This window comes from Fringilla coelebs, assembly GCF_963513975.1.
Source record: "Fringilla coelebs genome assembly, chromosome: 9".
Taxonomy (NCBI): Eukaryota; Metazoa; Chordata; class Aves; order Passeriformes; family Fringillidae; genus Fringilla; species Fringilla coelebs.
Window position 1 is genome coordinate 10176834 of NC_140067.1, and position 14960 is coordinate 10191793.

General features: G+C 55.1%; 1 protein-coding gene across 4 annotated transcripts in view; it reads left to right on the forward strand.

Annotated features, from left to right (window-relative positions):
• ERI3 (ERI1 exoribonuclease family member 3) overlaps nt 1-9767 on the forward strand; it is a 129224-nt gene extending 119457 nt beyond the window's left edge. For 3 of the 4 annotated variants that reach the window (XM_084211564.1, XM_084211566.1, XM_084211565.1), the window contains exon 8: nt 8220-9767. In XM_084211564.1, the coding sequence (XP_084067690.1) occupies nt 8220-8302 (83 nt within the window). In that variant the 3' untranslated portion in view covers nt 8303-9767. The remainder of the gene's footprint in view (nt 1-8219) is intronic. The other variant, XR_014616389.1, reaches the window with a different exon arrangement.
• Nucleotides 9768-14960: the final 5193 nt, after the last annotated feature.

The following is a 14960-nucleotide window of genomic DNA, read 5'->3' on the forward strand; positions in this document are numbered from 1 at the left end:
TTAGCTGGATGCCTGCTGTTTGCCCAGAGCCATCCAGCACTGTCACAGCCCAGGAAAAGGACTGAGCTGCCACAGGGAGCTGCCATGGTCTGGAAGTGGGTGTGCTGCTGTGGGGGACACAGGCAGCTGGTGGCTCTGGAGTCTGCCCTGAGCAAGGGCTGGTGTTGGGGCTGCCTCAGCAGCTTAAGGGAAATGGAGATATTCTATCCTGAGCCCATTCTTAATGGAGCAGAGCCACACAGGAGTGCATCCTTTGCTCCTGTGGCATTTTTGAGCCCAGCGCTGCTCACAAGGTGACACAGGGATTTCACTGCTCTTGGGTACCCAGGATGGGCTGAGCAGCAATGCTGACAGCTATGGGGGCTGATTTGGGGACTCAAGAGTACAAAAAGGCGAGTATAATTCAGAAATTGGGTAGGGATCCTGTAATAGCAAGAGGCTGCTGTGAGCCACCAAGGGAGGGGGCAGTCTTCTTCAGATCCCAGTTTGGACTGGATAATTTTGGGGAAGATGTGCTTTACCCACAGGGATGCAGGAGACTGGCGGGAGGCTTGGATTCAGCTGACTTTAACCACCAAACTCAGGGCTGAGTTTAGAGGCTTGTCCTGCTGGGCTGCGGAGCACGGATGGCTCCTGTGCCAGGAGGTCTGTCCCCATTGCCTGCACAGCTGAGCGATGCCGTGCAGGCTGTGGGCAGCCCTCGAGGTCACGGCAGAGGCTGTGCCGTGGGGCTGGTGGAACAGGGACCGCCCTGGCCTGCTACAAGGGCGCGGTGGCTGGAGACCGTGCTCCGGAGCGGGCCGGCCATCGGGATGCGCTCCCTGCAGCTCGGTGGATGTCTGTCACTCGGTGGGATTATGAGTAGTGAGTGTAATGCATCGGCGTATGAATAGGGTTGTCTGGCTGATGGTGATGTATCGTTTTTCATTACTGCCTCTCAAGCCCTCCCTGCTTCACGTGTGGAAATTCTATTTATTCCCTAATTTGTAAAAATTCCCTCCTTATCTGATACCAATCAGGGAGGGGTAATTGGCTCTCCAGGGCTAGCGGCTGGGGTCCTGATGAAGAGATATGTGTGTCTGCTCTGGCTGTCCAGGCACCCTGCCCTGCTGCACCAGCGACACGGGCCACAATTAATAATGATTTGCAAATGGCAGACAAGCAATAACGCAGAAAGATGTCCAGCCAGCCTCCTGCCCGCCCCTTAATTTCCTTCTGTAATATAAATGGCACAGGAACGAAAATCCAGCGCTATAAATTCTGAAATTAGTTATTCACCGTAATAAATGGTTCCCTTTTTGGTGCACTGTTCTCCCCATCCTTCCTCCCCTGACCCCCCCATTCCTCCTCCCCTCCCAGCCCCCTTGCCTGCTACCTACTTCATTTGAGTCCTAATATGCAAATGCTGTAATTTAACGGGATGGTGAAGTTGATTTTCATGTTAACTTAATTACTTTGATTTATGAAGGGCTGGGATGTAGACACAGCTCCATCCTTGCCCATCTCCCACCCTCACCCCTCTGCAGTCCTGCTGACCCGCCACCTCTCTTCCCTTTTCTTCCCTTGGCTCAGTCTCTTTTCCTCTTCTTCCCAAGTTTAGTGTTTTATTAGCTGCCTTTAAGTGGACATAAGTCCTCGCGACAATCGCATGATGCGGAGGACAAATTCCCCGTCCTGCCTTGTTTAATCGTGCCTGGATAATGGATGTATAATTGACTCATTTGAATGCTTTTGCCTACAGGAGTGCAGAGCATTAAATGTTTGATTGCCTTAATTTCCAAACAGATCATTATCCCCTTCTTACCCGCTCTTAATAAACACTTTATGAGGATTTTTTTTGTAAAGGAAAAAAATCTCCACTCCTCGTACTTCTCTGAAGTGATAAACTCTAATTAAGTCTAATATTTAAAAATATGGTAATGGTGACTTGTTTGAATAAGTGGCCTGCATTTCCATAATTTCATTATTACGTAAAACACGCTAATTATTTGAAGTGTGCTTATTACTAAAAGAGAAATCTCCTTCTAATAAAGATGAAATTGGCTTTTTTCCCTGTATTGCTGTGCACGCCGCTCCCCTTCTCTCCTGGACAGTGAGTGGCCACAGCCAGGAGCAGGGTGATGGCAGCATTCGCTTTGTTTGCTCAGGGTAGGCTGCCAGCCAGGGGTGCTGCATGTGCAGGACCAGGCACAGAGGCTGAAGGACAAGCTGAGGTCTCTGTACACCCTGCGTCACCCTTGGCCCCAGCAACACTGGTGCCCTTTGGGCTCGTGGCTCCAGGAGTTGTTAGAACATTGCAAGCTCAGCACCTGCTGCCCATTCCCTCCAGCAGGGATGCCTCAGCTGTCATGGCTTGCCCACATGGCATCACCTGTGCCAGGCTGTCCAGCAGCCTGTGGGGCTGGAAGGTGTCTCAGCAGCTGGGTGTCTTGGCAGTACAGATGCCCCAGCCACCCAGCTCTGCCTTGGGAGAGGGTCACCGTGGTGGGTGCATGATGGGAAGGGTGGTTCCCAGTTCAGAGGATAGGAGGAAGCATCCTGTCTTCCACAGGGTGACAGTGACCAGCCTGGGTGGCAGAAAGAAAGTGCCCAAGGCAGCAGGTTGATGGTCAAGACTAGTCACCTTTTGCTACTCTTCCTACTGACCTGGGAACTTGCAGAGATGGGCCCTCCCTCTAGCAATGTCCCTGCTGGGGTAAACTGGATTTGGAGGTCTTGTTGACCCCAGGGTGCAGGGAGTGGGACAGGCATCATGTCCCTCTGGGACAGACACAGGTTGAGGAAGGATGAGCATGAATTGTGTCCAACCCCTCTTCAGAGCCTGTGCAGGCGCTCTGTGGTGGGGCAGGCAGGGAGGCACTGGGATGAAGTCAATATAAAACTAATTTTCTTTTCTTCATGAAGAAATGAGGTGTGTGGCAGTAACGTAATTGCAGATAATGAGGTAAGTTATTCTTAATATTCTGCACGTCGCTGTCAGCTCCACCTAATATACCTGCCGGCTGTGCGGGACACGCACAGCCCCTTGCCCCATGCGCTGGATTATGAGGCCATTAATTTGGGAGCAGCTCGGCAGGACCATCCCTGGCATCCCTGTGGATCCCTGGGAGCTGGGAGGACTTGGTTCTGACACGTCCTTGTCACCACTATGCCGGCATCCTGGTGTCCCCACCTTGCCCAGCGTGTCATGGTGGGGATGGATTCAGATCAGACACAAACTTTCTCCTTGCTCCAGTGTGGACAGGTGAATGACACAAGAGCCTGGCTCTGTGAGCTGGGAAAATGCTGTCACTCCCTGCCCTGACAGTGACATTCCTGCTCACAGGGAACAGCATAGCCCACTGTGGGGACACAGCACCCAGTGCTCCCATTCATGATTGCTGGGGACACCAGCAGCAGTGCCAGACTTCGTGACATCTCTGAGGTCCATACAGCTGCGGCCGTTCACAGGGCCACCTGCTGTCACCCAGGGGCGGCGGTGGGGACACTCTGGGTGGCGGTGGCCGGGCGGGCCTGTTTCCGCTTTGCAGGGAGCTGTTATACAAAGGCAGCAGTGATATTATTCATTAACAGTAATCTGCCATTAGAACATTGACAAATGGCCCCTCGGCGCCTGAGCATCAGTTCTGGTACAGCCCATAAAGCATGGGGACAGTTTAAATATGGACCTGCTCAGCTCGGGCCGGGGGCGATCCGTCTTCCCGGCCATAGCACAGGTGCAGTGGGGTTGCCTCCAAATGAGCACGTTTGGGGGGGCCCTGCAGTCCCTGACCACCGACAGCCCAGCGGGGCAGCTGCTGGGATGGAAAAGCTCCCTCTGTGCTCCGTTAGCGTCTCGGCCCAGTGCACGGCAGTTGCAGCAGCGCTCAGCCCCTTGAGCCCCTGTGGTGGAGGTGTCTGTGTGGTTTGATCCTGTGGGAGAAATGCTGGCAGGGCAGCACACATAGCGCCTACCCTCCTCCCCAGTGCCTGGGCTGGGTGCAGAGGTGATGCTCTCCTGAAGTGAGCATTGCTGCTCCCAGCAGCCCGATCCAGCAGTACAGACTCCTGCTGATGGAATCAAGCTCATGCTGGATTGACAGCATTGCTGCCATGCAGTGGCTGGTGGGAGGGCACACACCAGGCATTCAGCCCAGTGCCATGGGCTGGGGGCTTTCTGCTGCCATCTCAGCAGAGGAGTGCAATAGGAATGTCTGTGCCCCTCCAATGACAAGGCAGCCAGTGATGCTGAACGGCCACAAACTCCAGCCTAAACTTAGGAGAGCATCCTGCTGCCCCATGCATGTGCATGTGTCAGTATCCTTGGCTGTCACTGCAGCAAGAGCTTGGCAGGACATGGAGAGGGCTGAAATGAGGGTGTCAGGCCAGTGTGCTGTCACAGTGGGTAATGCTGAAACACAGGGGCAGAAGGGTTAAAACCTGGTGGACTAAGCCAGCCAGGGTGAATGGAGGCTGGGGTGTCACATTGCCCTACACTGCACTGGCAACTGGACCCAAGGAGAGTCCCAGAGGTAGCCAGCTCCAGAACCCAGCACCTCAGGGCACTTCAACCCCAGCCATCCTGGGCCACTGCACAGGGACACGGGGCGATGCTCAGAAGCAGAACAGCAAGGTGAGGGCCAGGGAAGCAGGGCAGAGCCACTGCTCTGTTTGCATGATAACCCCAGGCTCACCCCTTTCACACACACCGCACAACACCCCTAAATCAATTGCATCTTATTATTACAATATCAATATACAATATTCCTACAATAACACCATTGATTTTCTACTCAGAGGCTGCACCTAAGTCTGTTTTAAAGAGGAGGGAGTTAATAGTGCCCTCATTAAAAATCTATAGATTACCCCCCACCCCAAAAAAAAGAAAAAGCAGTTTATATTCATTAGGGCTATTGAATATAAAGTAATATGTTTGTGTAGGACATTGGAGTAATGTGATAATCCGTCCGCATATCAGGGAGAAATCCACTTAGCAACCCTGTCAGCTTGACAAGAAAAATGTGCCCATAAAGTCGGGAATACATTGAGGGAGTGAGTGGGAGGAGAGCGGGGGTGTGTGTGTGCTTGTGTGCGCCTGTGCAGAGCCATGCTGGCCATCAGCATGGGACCACCTCCACCCCATCACCCTCCTGAGCCTTGGGACACAGCTGGGCACCCCTCAGGCCCCCGGAGGTGTCTGGGGCTGGGACACACCAAGTGTGCCAGGATGGGGATCAAGCTGGGGGGGGGGGGCTCTGCAACCTGCCAGCCTCCCCAGCCCCAGGTAGGGGCCCCAGATGGGACAGGTTGGTGGATGCCAGCCTGGGTGCCGGGGCAGCAATGCCACAGCCTTGTGCCCCCAGGGAGAGCTGGGCTGGGTGGGGGCTACAGCGTGGGCAGGGCTGCCTGTGCCCTCCTGCCAGCCTCGGACTCTGCTTGTCCCCTGCCCCGTGGTCACCTCTGCGATGGATTAAGCACTGAAAAGCAGCAGAGCAATCCCGGTCGCGCTCTCTTAGGCTGTCAATTGCCATTTTTGTAATAGAAATTCCTTTCACAAGGTAACGACGGCCAGATTTAGAGGATTTCATATTGTTAATAATTCCCCAAACAGCCATCTGACTGTGTTGTTTTAAAAGCCGCTTAGTTTTTTGCTTTGGAGTTTATGAAAATCTCCCACTCTAATATCCCGAGAGCCAGCCTATAATTGTGTTATTAAATCAATCGGAGCGGATTACATTGTAAAATCAATAGATGGCTGTAATTGCATATTAGAAAGTTGTTCTGCTGTTGTTGATTTTTTTTTACATGGATAATTATAATAAGCGTGTTTACCTTATCGCTGATTTGGAATGAGTCTCACTAAATGATGTATGATGAGCTTGGCACACTCGCTGCCAGGGGCCGTGGCATCATTTGGGACAGCAAGGACAGCACTGGCAGCATGGGCATATGGGTGGCATTGACCCAACAGGGTCCCACCAGTTTTGGAAGGTGGCAGCTCAGAGTTCACGGTGTCTCCCACTGCTGGCACCTGGCAACAGAGCAGCTGGGGTTTTGGGGAGACAAATGATGGGGTGCAGGAAGCAGACAGCGGTCACAGACACTGTCCCCAGGGACCAGCTTGGGAGTCCCAGGAAGTGCCATGGGGGTCTCACTGCTTGTCTGGCAGCTGCCCAAGTCTCTGTGCAGTTCCCCCCCAGCAATATGGAGCAATATGGAGCGTCAGTGCCTACTCTAGCTCGGGGCAAGGCTGCAGGCTGTGAGGTTGGCAGTGGGACACCTGCAGCTGTGCTTTCACATCCAAACTGCTCGCTTGTCACCCACCTACCACAGCTCCAGGATTTACTTTGATGTTATTTTTTGGGGGTACCAGGCCTGGGCTGGCTGGGTGGGGGTACTTTGACCACAGACAGTTGCATTCCTCTTACCTCTGTTTCCCCAGCTTTCAAGCCACTGTTACCCTGTTGGATCCCACTGGCAGCTGACTCCAAGGGCTGAGGGTTTTCCAAGAGGCTCAGTTGTCTGGGGGATGAGATGGAGCAGGTGATCCTAAGGACAGTGAGGGGATAGCTTGTGTGGGAACAAGTGACAGCAGCAGGAGCTGGCATTGTGGCTTGGCTGGGCAGGACACCTGTCACCTGCAGGGGCCTTATGCAGCCATCAGTATCACATTGGGCAGCAGAGAGGACAAAGGCACGGAGAGATGGGCTCACCTCTGCCCCCATGCCAGCCAGTGGGCTGGGGACTCCCATCCTTTGTTGGGCTGTCCTCATGCCCAGCTGCTGTCCCCTGTTTGGCACACGAGTGACAGGAAGCGGTGCCACAAGAGGGTCTCAGGGGACACTCCAGAGGCAGGTGGCACTGATGGGGATGTTACCTCTTTCACTGCCAGCCATCAGCCAGGAGCCTGGCAGCTCATGGCAGCCCCTCGGGAAGCTGCACATGGGGGAAGTCCTGAACCTCCAACAGACGCCGGGGGACAGGTGATGGCTTTGCCAGCAGGTCACTGGGCACAGCGGGGCTGGGCAGTGCTGCTGGTGTGGCAGGGAGCATCCAGGAGGCTGGGCAGCCCCATCCCTGCAGGCAGATGCCTGGCAGCAGGACAGCGCTGCCCGGCTGCGGGGGGCCCTCAATCCGGCACGCGGCACTGTCAGCAGGCAGCCTGCTGTCTCCTAGACAGTGAAATATGGCCACAATTAGCCCGGATACAGTTCAATTATGATAAACAGCGTTTGCACCCTTTAAGCTGTGATTAAAAGGCCTCCTCCCGTTGATAGAGAGACCTAATTTCACATTATTATCGCTGTAGCTTGATTATAAAGCACTCCCTGGATTTACAGTTGGGAGATGGATGTGGAGGCTTCTTTATCATTTACACATCAGTAATGATGCAGCCTTCCCTCCACCACAACATCCATCGAGCAGCGGTGGGGAGAGGGGGGCCTTGCCTGCACCCCCCTCCCAGGGCACCCTCTCCCCGTGTCAGCCAGGCCCCGCTGCCACACGCAAGTGGGCAAAGTCACCCTTACGGTAACAGCTTGATAAATGGGCGGGCGGTAATGAAATGGAGACATCAAGGCGTGGGGCGAGGAAGAAAGAGTGGTAATCGGAACGAGTGGAGCTGTCCCGAAACGGAGGGGAGCGGGAAGAAGGATCGCCTCTGCGCCGTGTGCTGTCAAGGGAGAAATTACACATTTACTCTTGCTTTTTCTTAAGGAGACGGCCCTCATAGATCAAAACATGGATTTACAAGCCAATTTTCAACATGAAATATAGACACTAGGAATCAATTTAAGCCCAGCTTCTATTTTAGCAAACGGTGCCTGAGTTTAGTCCCAGGTAAATAACACGAGAGCCTTCCCCTTTCCCATCTGGCTGCTCTGCCACGGCCCAGCACCAGGAGTGGCTGTCGCTTGCCATCCCAGCCACGTGCCACTTGTCACACTCTGGTCAGTGAGCATAAGGAGGCGCCACAGGCTGGCTCTGGTGGGGACATGGATGACCCCGACCTTCAGGTCCAGGGCATGGATCCATCTCAGTGCAGCTCTGGGTCATTCTGGGATGCAGGTGGCCAGTGCTGGGACTGGGAACTCTGCAATCACACCACATCACTGCAAGGTCCTTGGGACAGAGTAGCTGGACTGGTGAGGACACAGGCCCAGCATGGGATTCAGAACTTGCTCCAGCACCTCTTGTTTGGATCATGCCTCTAACCCAGTATCTCTGTGCTTTCTCCTTAGACGACTGCAAGAACATTGCCAACATCATGAAGACACTGGCCCATAGAGGCTTCATCTTCAAGCAGACCTCCAAACCTTTTTGATCCCCGAGGCAAGCCAGGCAAGGGCTGCATGCGCCCGGTGCCGGCGAGGCGGGGAGGACGGGCTCCAGCATTTAAAAAAAACCCGGCAACCGAGGCCAGAGGAACCGACACAAAAAAAATCTCAATTTCAGCTGTTAACTCCAGTAGAGGTTGTATATATGGGAAGGCAAATCTGTGTAGACCTGATGTGACTCCCTCTCTGGGCTGCTCCGGACATTATGCCATGCTAGCGGACAGCCGCGTAGGGCGCTTGCACCACATTTTAGACTTGTAGTTCGTTCTTTTTCTTTGGCTCCTGATTTCCATCCCTCCCTCCATATCCCACCCCGTCCTCCCTCTCCCACCCTGTAGCCAGAGCATCCCCCATCTCCACCCTGGCATGGGCCATACCCACCTTCCCTTCTTCTTTCTCTTCTCTGGTTTTATGTTTTCAGGCCTCGACGGCTGCTGCAGCGATGCCGGTGTGTGCCTGCACTCGGGCAGCACTCACGGAGGCTCAGTGTGTCGAGACGCCCCCTCGCCCTCCCCGCCAGCTCCCCCCCGCCTCTCCCCTGAGCGCCTTTTCCCCTTTTTGAGTCAACACTAACCCCTCTCTGACTCCTGTATGTGACAAACGCGATCCGTCTCTTTATGTTCAAGGTGAAGTGCCTGTATTCTCCGCTGCAGAGCCCCTGGCAGCCCCACCGTGGGCTGCAGGGTCCCGGAGGGCTCCCTTCAGTGAGGCAGGGGCCCAGCGGACAGGCGGGCGGCAGGAGGGAGGTGACAGTGTCCGCATGGAGCCCCGTCCCGTCCCCGTTCCGTCTGCTCGTGCCTCTTGCGGGGCTGGGTGGGATGCCCAGTCCTGCCTCGTCCCTGCTGATCAATTCCAGCTCCATGGGGACAGGCCCGCCACAGCACCGTGTCCGTGTCCGGTGGTGGACGTGCCAGCGCGCGCTGGCCCCCGGCCCACAGGTACCTGAGCAGGGGAGCTGCAAATTGCCCCAGGCCCCTGAGCGTGCTCCCCACCAACCTCCCTCGGTTCCGAGCTGAGGCTCAGCCCCCCACGTGCTGTGCCCCTCGCAGGTCCCCGCGGACGCTCAGCAGCAGCTGGCTTGTTGCCTGAGAGAGTTGCCGAGCACATCCCCTCTGGCTGGGTGGGCTCCCGGCTGGCCAGGGCGGTTGGGGGGAGCCGTGGGGCAGGCTGAGGGCGCACGTCCCCTCAGTGTCACCCAGCCCCAGGGCCCTGCTGAATGGAGCCCTCATCCGGGCACTGACCTGCAGGGAGGCTGCAGCCCCAGGCCCGTGCATGCATGGCCTGGAGCGAAGCCGGTGACGGCAGCCAGAAGGGCAATACAGGCACTGAACTTGGCGGTACATGACTGCATGGTGTGTGGTGTTCCAGTTAAACCAACCGATAATGCAACCCCAGCATTTTCATTGTCTAGTTATTCCAATCCTTGCTGTAAATGTGCCACATGAATAAAGTTTGGGGGTAAAGGAGCCCGGGCTGTGCCCATGCATGTGCAAGTTTGTATGGGGGGCAGAGGGAGGGGAGTGCCACCTGGATATGTGGGAGTAGGGTGCTCCCTGGGGTTGGCATGGAGCATCCATGCTTCCCATAAAAGGCAAAGGTTTTGGCTGTGAAAGGACGGTCAAGGTTCCCTGATGCTGGGAGCACTGCCCCACTCTCCAGTATGGGCACTGTGGGTGGGCACCAGCCCCACCACTACCTCGGGTTTGCTTGTGCCCCACGGCAGCTCTGCCCTGAGGATCCCACCAGCCCATCACAGCTGGGCCTTATCCATGGGTGCACCCCATGCAGTTTTCTGTCCAGTGCAGGATGACAGCCACCACTACATCCCACTGGCACCTGCCACCCCACTCTGTGGCCTGGCACACCGTATCCACACAGCTGCCACTGCATTTGGAGTATCTTGGCTACAGAATGGAGCCAGCGTGGGGCACCCGCTCTGCATCCAGGTGCCCAAGGGACCTGCCCTCTGCCAGAGTGCCACTGGGTGACAGGGATGCAAGTATCCAGCTAGCACCAAGTGGGCAGCTCCCAGAGGGCAGGGGCAGTCCAGCCCACTTGCTCCATGCAAAGGTCACAGGGGTTTTACCAGTTCCATCTGTGCAGCCTCTGATCAGCTTTATTGACCCTTTTTCAATGGGAGTCGTCTAATTAGTTTTTTATGAAAACTAAGAACTTGGCCTTTGCCCTCTACTCCTGCAGGCGAGAATGTGACTCAGAGGACATTGTCACGGTGGATCGATGATGGCAAGTTACACTTGGAAGGCAAGTGTAGGGGGTACAGGGTGGGCAGATGGGCATCAGCCAGAGCAGGGCACACGGCCAGGGCCACCAGTGCCCACAGTGGGCAGCCCATACACCCAGTCTGCCACTGCGATGCCTCAGCCTCTCCAAGGCCCTGCGAAACGTGAGATCCAGGAACCAGGGGCCCCTCCCACCAGACTGGAGCCTTGGGCGGGGCAGCAGGAGGAGGAACTCTACTGACAATGAGTTGGGGACAACACCAGTGTTTCCAGCAGGGGCAGCCCCTTAGGCAGGCAAGGCAGCACTTGCAGGTGTCGGGCACACAAGAGTTCTAGAAGAGAGCAGCTACACAAGGGCTGGGCACGTGGGATGCTGGAGGGAGCTCTCCAGCCTGGTGTGGGCAGCAAAGGAGCAGCCTGGCTCAGGACACGGTAGCCTCAAAGGCAGCAGGAGCTGCAGCAACTCCAGCTGTCACCTGGTGACTGAGGCAGGCAGATGGGCTCAGGGACAGTCAGCAGCTCCCAACAGGGTCAGTGGCACCCAGCCTGCCTGGGACCAGGGTGAGAGAGCTCCATGCACCAGGGCCTAGGTGGCCTGGGGCAGAGTTTTGCATAGCCCTGGGGCAACTCTCCAGCACCTGCTACAAGTGCCTGGAGGTTGCACAGATCCAGAGGTCAAATAGGGTCAGGACTATAGTACTGGGCAGGGGATAGCTCCCACTTTTCTCTGAAGCACTGCAGTGTTTGCCCCAGCAAGGCCCCTGTCCTGTCCCATGGCTGGAAGCAGCCAGCTGTCCCTAGGGGCTCCAGGAGAGCCAGCACTGCCCCTGCACCTCCTCATCCTCACCCTGCACAGAGTGCTCATGGCTTCTTCACCCTCTTGATGGAGAAGGAGCTGGAGGCCAACTCCCTTCACTTTCTCTGCTCCAAAAGGGAGACAGGAAAGGAAAAAAAAAAAAAACAGGAACAGCAGGTGGGAGCACCTGGGTTGTGGCAAACACATCCACCTGTCTCAGAGCTAGCCCCAGAGCTTCAGCATCACTCCAGGCAGTGCCAAATAGACTACACTGCCCAGCTGAAGGCAGAGCCAGGTCCTTTCATGACAGGAGGGACAGAGCTAATCCAGCAGTGACAAGGGGGTGGGATGGCACCCTCACAGGGGATGTTACCTCCCTCCCATGAACAGGGCTTTAGGATGGTCAGGAGGAAGGGGCTGAGCTCTGCAAGAACTCAGTGGCCCCAGGAGCCCTGACCAAGCAAGCTAGCATGCACCAAGCCCTAAGGAACAGGACACTGAGAGAGGGGCAGAACATCTCTGTGCTGTGGGCAGCTGTGCCAGGGATGCTTGACATGGGACAGGGCAGAGCCTGGAAATGCTCCTCTGCCATCCACACCTGCTGTGATGTGGCCCAGGAGCAGATCGGGAGGCTGACAGAAAACCAAGGCTGCTCAAAAAACCCACCCCTTCTCTGGGCAGTGCACACCAACATGCCTGAATGAGGCTGGCAAGCTCCAGGGAACTCCCCTGCACAGAGAAGGTTCAGGGCTGCACCCAGCCCTAGGAAAGTCGGGGCCATTGTCACCAAGTGGGACATTCCTCAGCCCCATCACTGCACTGCAGTGAGACTGTGCCAGGTGCCACATGGACCCTCTGCCCACAGCCATGGCAGGGTCAGCAGCTGGAGCTGGGCTCTGTGTGTGGGGTGCCCCAGGCACGGCACAGCTACCCGTGTGCTGGCTGCCACAGGGACACGAGGAGCCAGAGCCCCGGGTCCCCAGGGCACAAGGCACGGCAGGCAGTGGCACAGGGACTGCGGTCTGGTGCCAGCTGTGCCCAGCCCCGCAGCCCTCCCCTGCTCCCAAGGCCTGCAGAGCCACTGCCCCAGCCCACAAGCACCCAGGGGAGGGGACGGACAAGGCAGCAGGGACCCAGAAGGAGCCAGGCCTGCCCATCCCTGCTCCTGCCCGCTCCCAGCGGCAGAGCACGTCGTGGGAGGCCCCGCTGCCTCCCCTGGCGGGAAGCGGCCCCCAGTTCCCGCAGGGCAGACGGCAAACAGAGCATGGAATTTGCACGGCTGAAAGTTAAATACAACACACACACGGATTTCGTCAGAGGCCCTGGCACCGCTGCCTTCGTGGGATCCGATTAACGGGGAAATAAAAGGGCCAGAGAACCCACACAGCAGAGTGAGCAGATGCCCTATAAAAATCAAATACAGGGTAATCAAGGGGACCGAAAGGTACATTTAAAAAAACAAAAACCCACCCTGGAAACAAAGGAGCTGGGCTTTGTGGCTTTCCTGGGAGGGCTGCGGAATTAATGGGGAAGAGCACATGTGTTTGATAATCTTTATATGGCAAAAGACCCATCTTTCAAATATGTCACAAATTCATATTAATCACCTTCCTATTGCCTTCCGTGGCACAGCTATTCCAGTTGCCTCGGGCAAAATTGGGAACTGTCTGGTTAAAAAAAATGTTTTACATTATAATTTACAAGAGCTTACAAGTCTAGTTTCTTTTAATGGAAAGAACGATTAAAAAAAAGAGAAGAATATATATACACCCTGGTATATATACACTATATATATTAAAATATATATATATAAAAGACAGATATTGTAACTCCATCTGGAAAGAGAGAATGTTTGATCTTAACAATGTAACTTCTAGCTTTCAAACAGGCTCAGAAAACAAGAAGTCAGCAGGAGTTCAGATAAAGGAAGCTTAAAAGTCAAATAATTCTGACTCTGAACCCGAGACTTCTTAGACTCAAGGTCCTTTCCTTTACCCATTAATGGGCTGACTTGTGAGCTCAGGAACAAAGTGCTGCAATGTGAGGATTTCTGAGAGTCACTCATTACAGATCACTGAGTGGAGTCTGAGTTGCGGAAATCAAAGGATCCAATCTGGAGTAACTGGCTGAACTTCTGCTTGGAACTAATTTGTTCCGAGTTCGGCTCACCTTTCACCTCCCAAAGGCCCCGAGTAAAGTCCCTACCGGGGTCAGCCTCAAACAGCACTGGGGGGATCCCAGCTCAGCTTTAATGGTCAGCAATGGGCACTGCAGTCCCTGGGAGAGCGTGGACAGGTACCAGGGTAGGAGAAAAGTGGTGGACAAAGCTGGGCTAGACAGCACCAGGCTTCCCACTGCCCCCACGGGCTCTGAGGCAGATGCTTCTCCCAGCCTGGCTAACACACCCTGCTGACAGGTTCCCCATCCCCACTGCTGGTCAAGCAGGCTGGTGGCAGACAGCTGCTGACAAAACCAGTATCTCAAAAGACCCTGGTGTGCCTTTGCCCATTCATTCCAATTCCTGGAAAGGAATCCAGACATGCCAGGCAGCGCTCAGGAGTCAGGACTCCTAGTCCTATTCCTGGCTTTGCCACTCACTCTCTCCAACATCTGGAGCAAGACACTTCTCTCCAGGGAAACAGATCTGGCTTCAGGGGAGCAGCTGGTTAGGAGGCTGAACTAATCCATGCTTAATCCAACATGTAGAGTGCCATGGACAGGCAGTGCTAGACAGCACAAAGGGATTCTCCAACTCAGAGAAATTTGAAGGAGGGAGATTAAATGATTCCTCAAAAGGCCCTGGCAGCTCAGTGGCAAAGCACACACTTGAACTTGGGAGTTCAAGGCTGGTGTGGCAGGGTTAAACCACTGCAGCAGGACAAGGGCAGGTATCATGGCCAAGCACCCACAGCTGCAGAAGAGGGAAGGAATGGCCATCAAAAAGCACTACTGTGCTTCCACAGGCTGCTTCCTCAGCACCGTGTCCTGGCCCTGCTATCCCCACCATGGCCTGGGACATCTTGGGGCCATCGCTGTGCAGGGTGGGGACACATGCATGCACCCACCAGCCATCCTCCTTCTCAGTGCTGAGCAAGCCCAACAATTTTCCAGAGGCATATTTCAGCCATGATGCTGGACAAAAGGCACCGGAGCTGCATCTGCCAGCTCTGGGCAGGGCGGGGAGGATCTCCAGGACATGACCTCTACTCAGCTCAGCCTGTCTTGGGAAAAGTTGGCTGTGGGCTGCAGGGTGTTGATCTCTCTCTCCCACCACCACATAGCCCAACAACCATAGAAAGGTTCAGGGCAAGCACATCGCCAGGCCCTGCCTGACTCTCCAAACATAACTGAACCAGGCAGAACATGGTACAGCAGCCCCATTCTCTTCCTCTCCAAAATACCCCTCCAGCTGGGATGTAATTTCCCCCCCCCGCTCAAAAGGTAGCAAAAAATGGTCACAGTGTGAATGTGCTTGACCTTTTGTCTTGGACTAATCTAATTGTGTCGTCTTTGTGTAATCAGCCGGTAAAGGTCAGTGCTGTATTTAACATGGGGGCCCTTTAGGTACTGAATTTGCCTTGCAGTGAATTAACTTGATTATATTTCTTT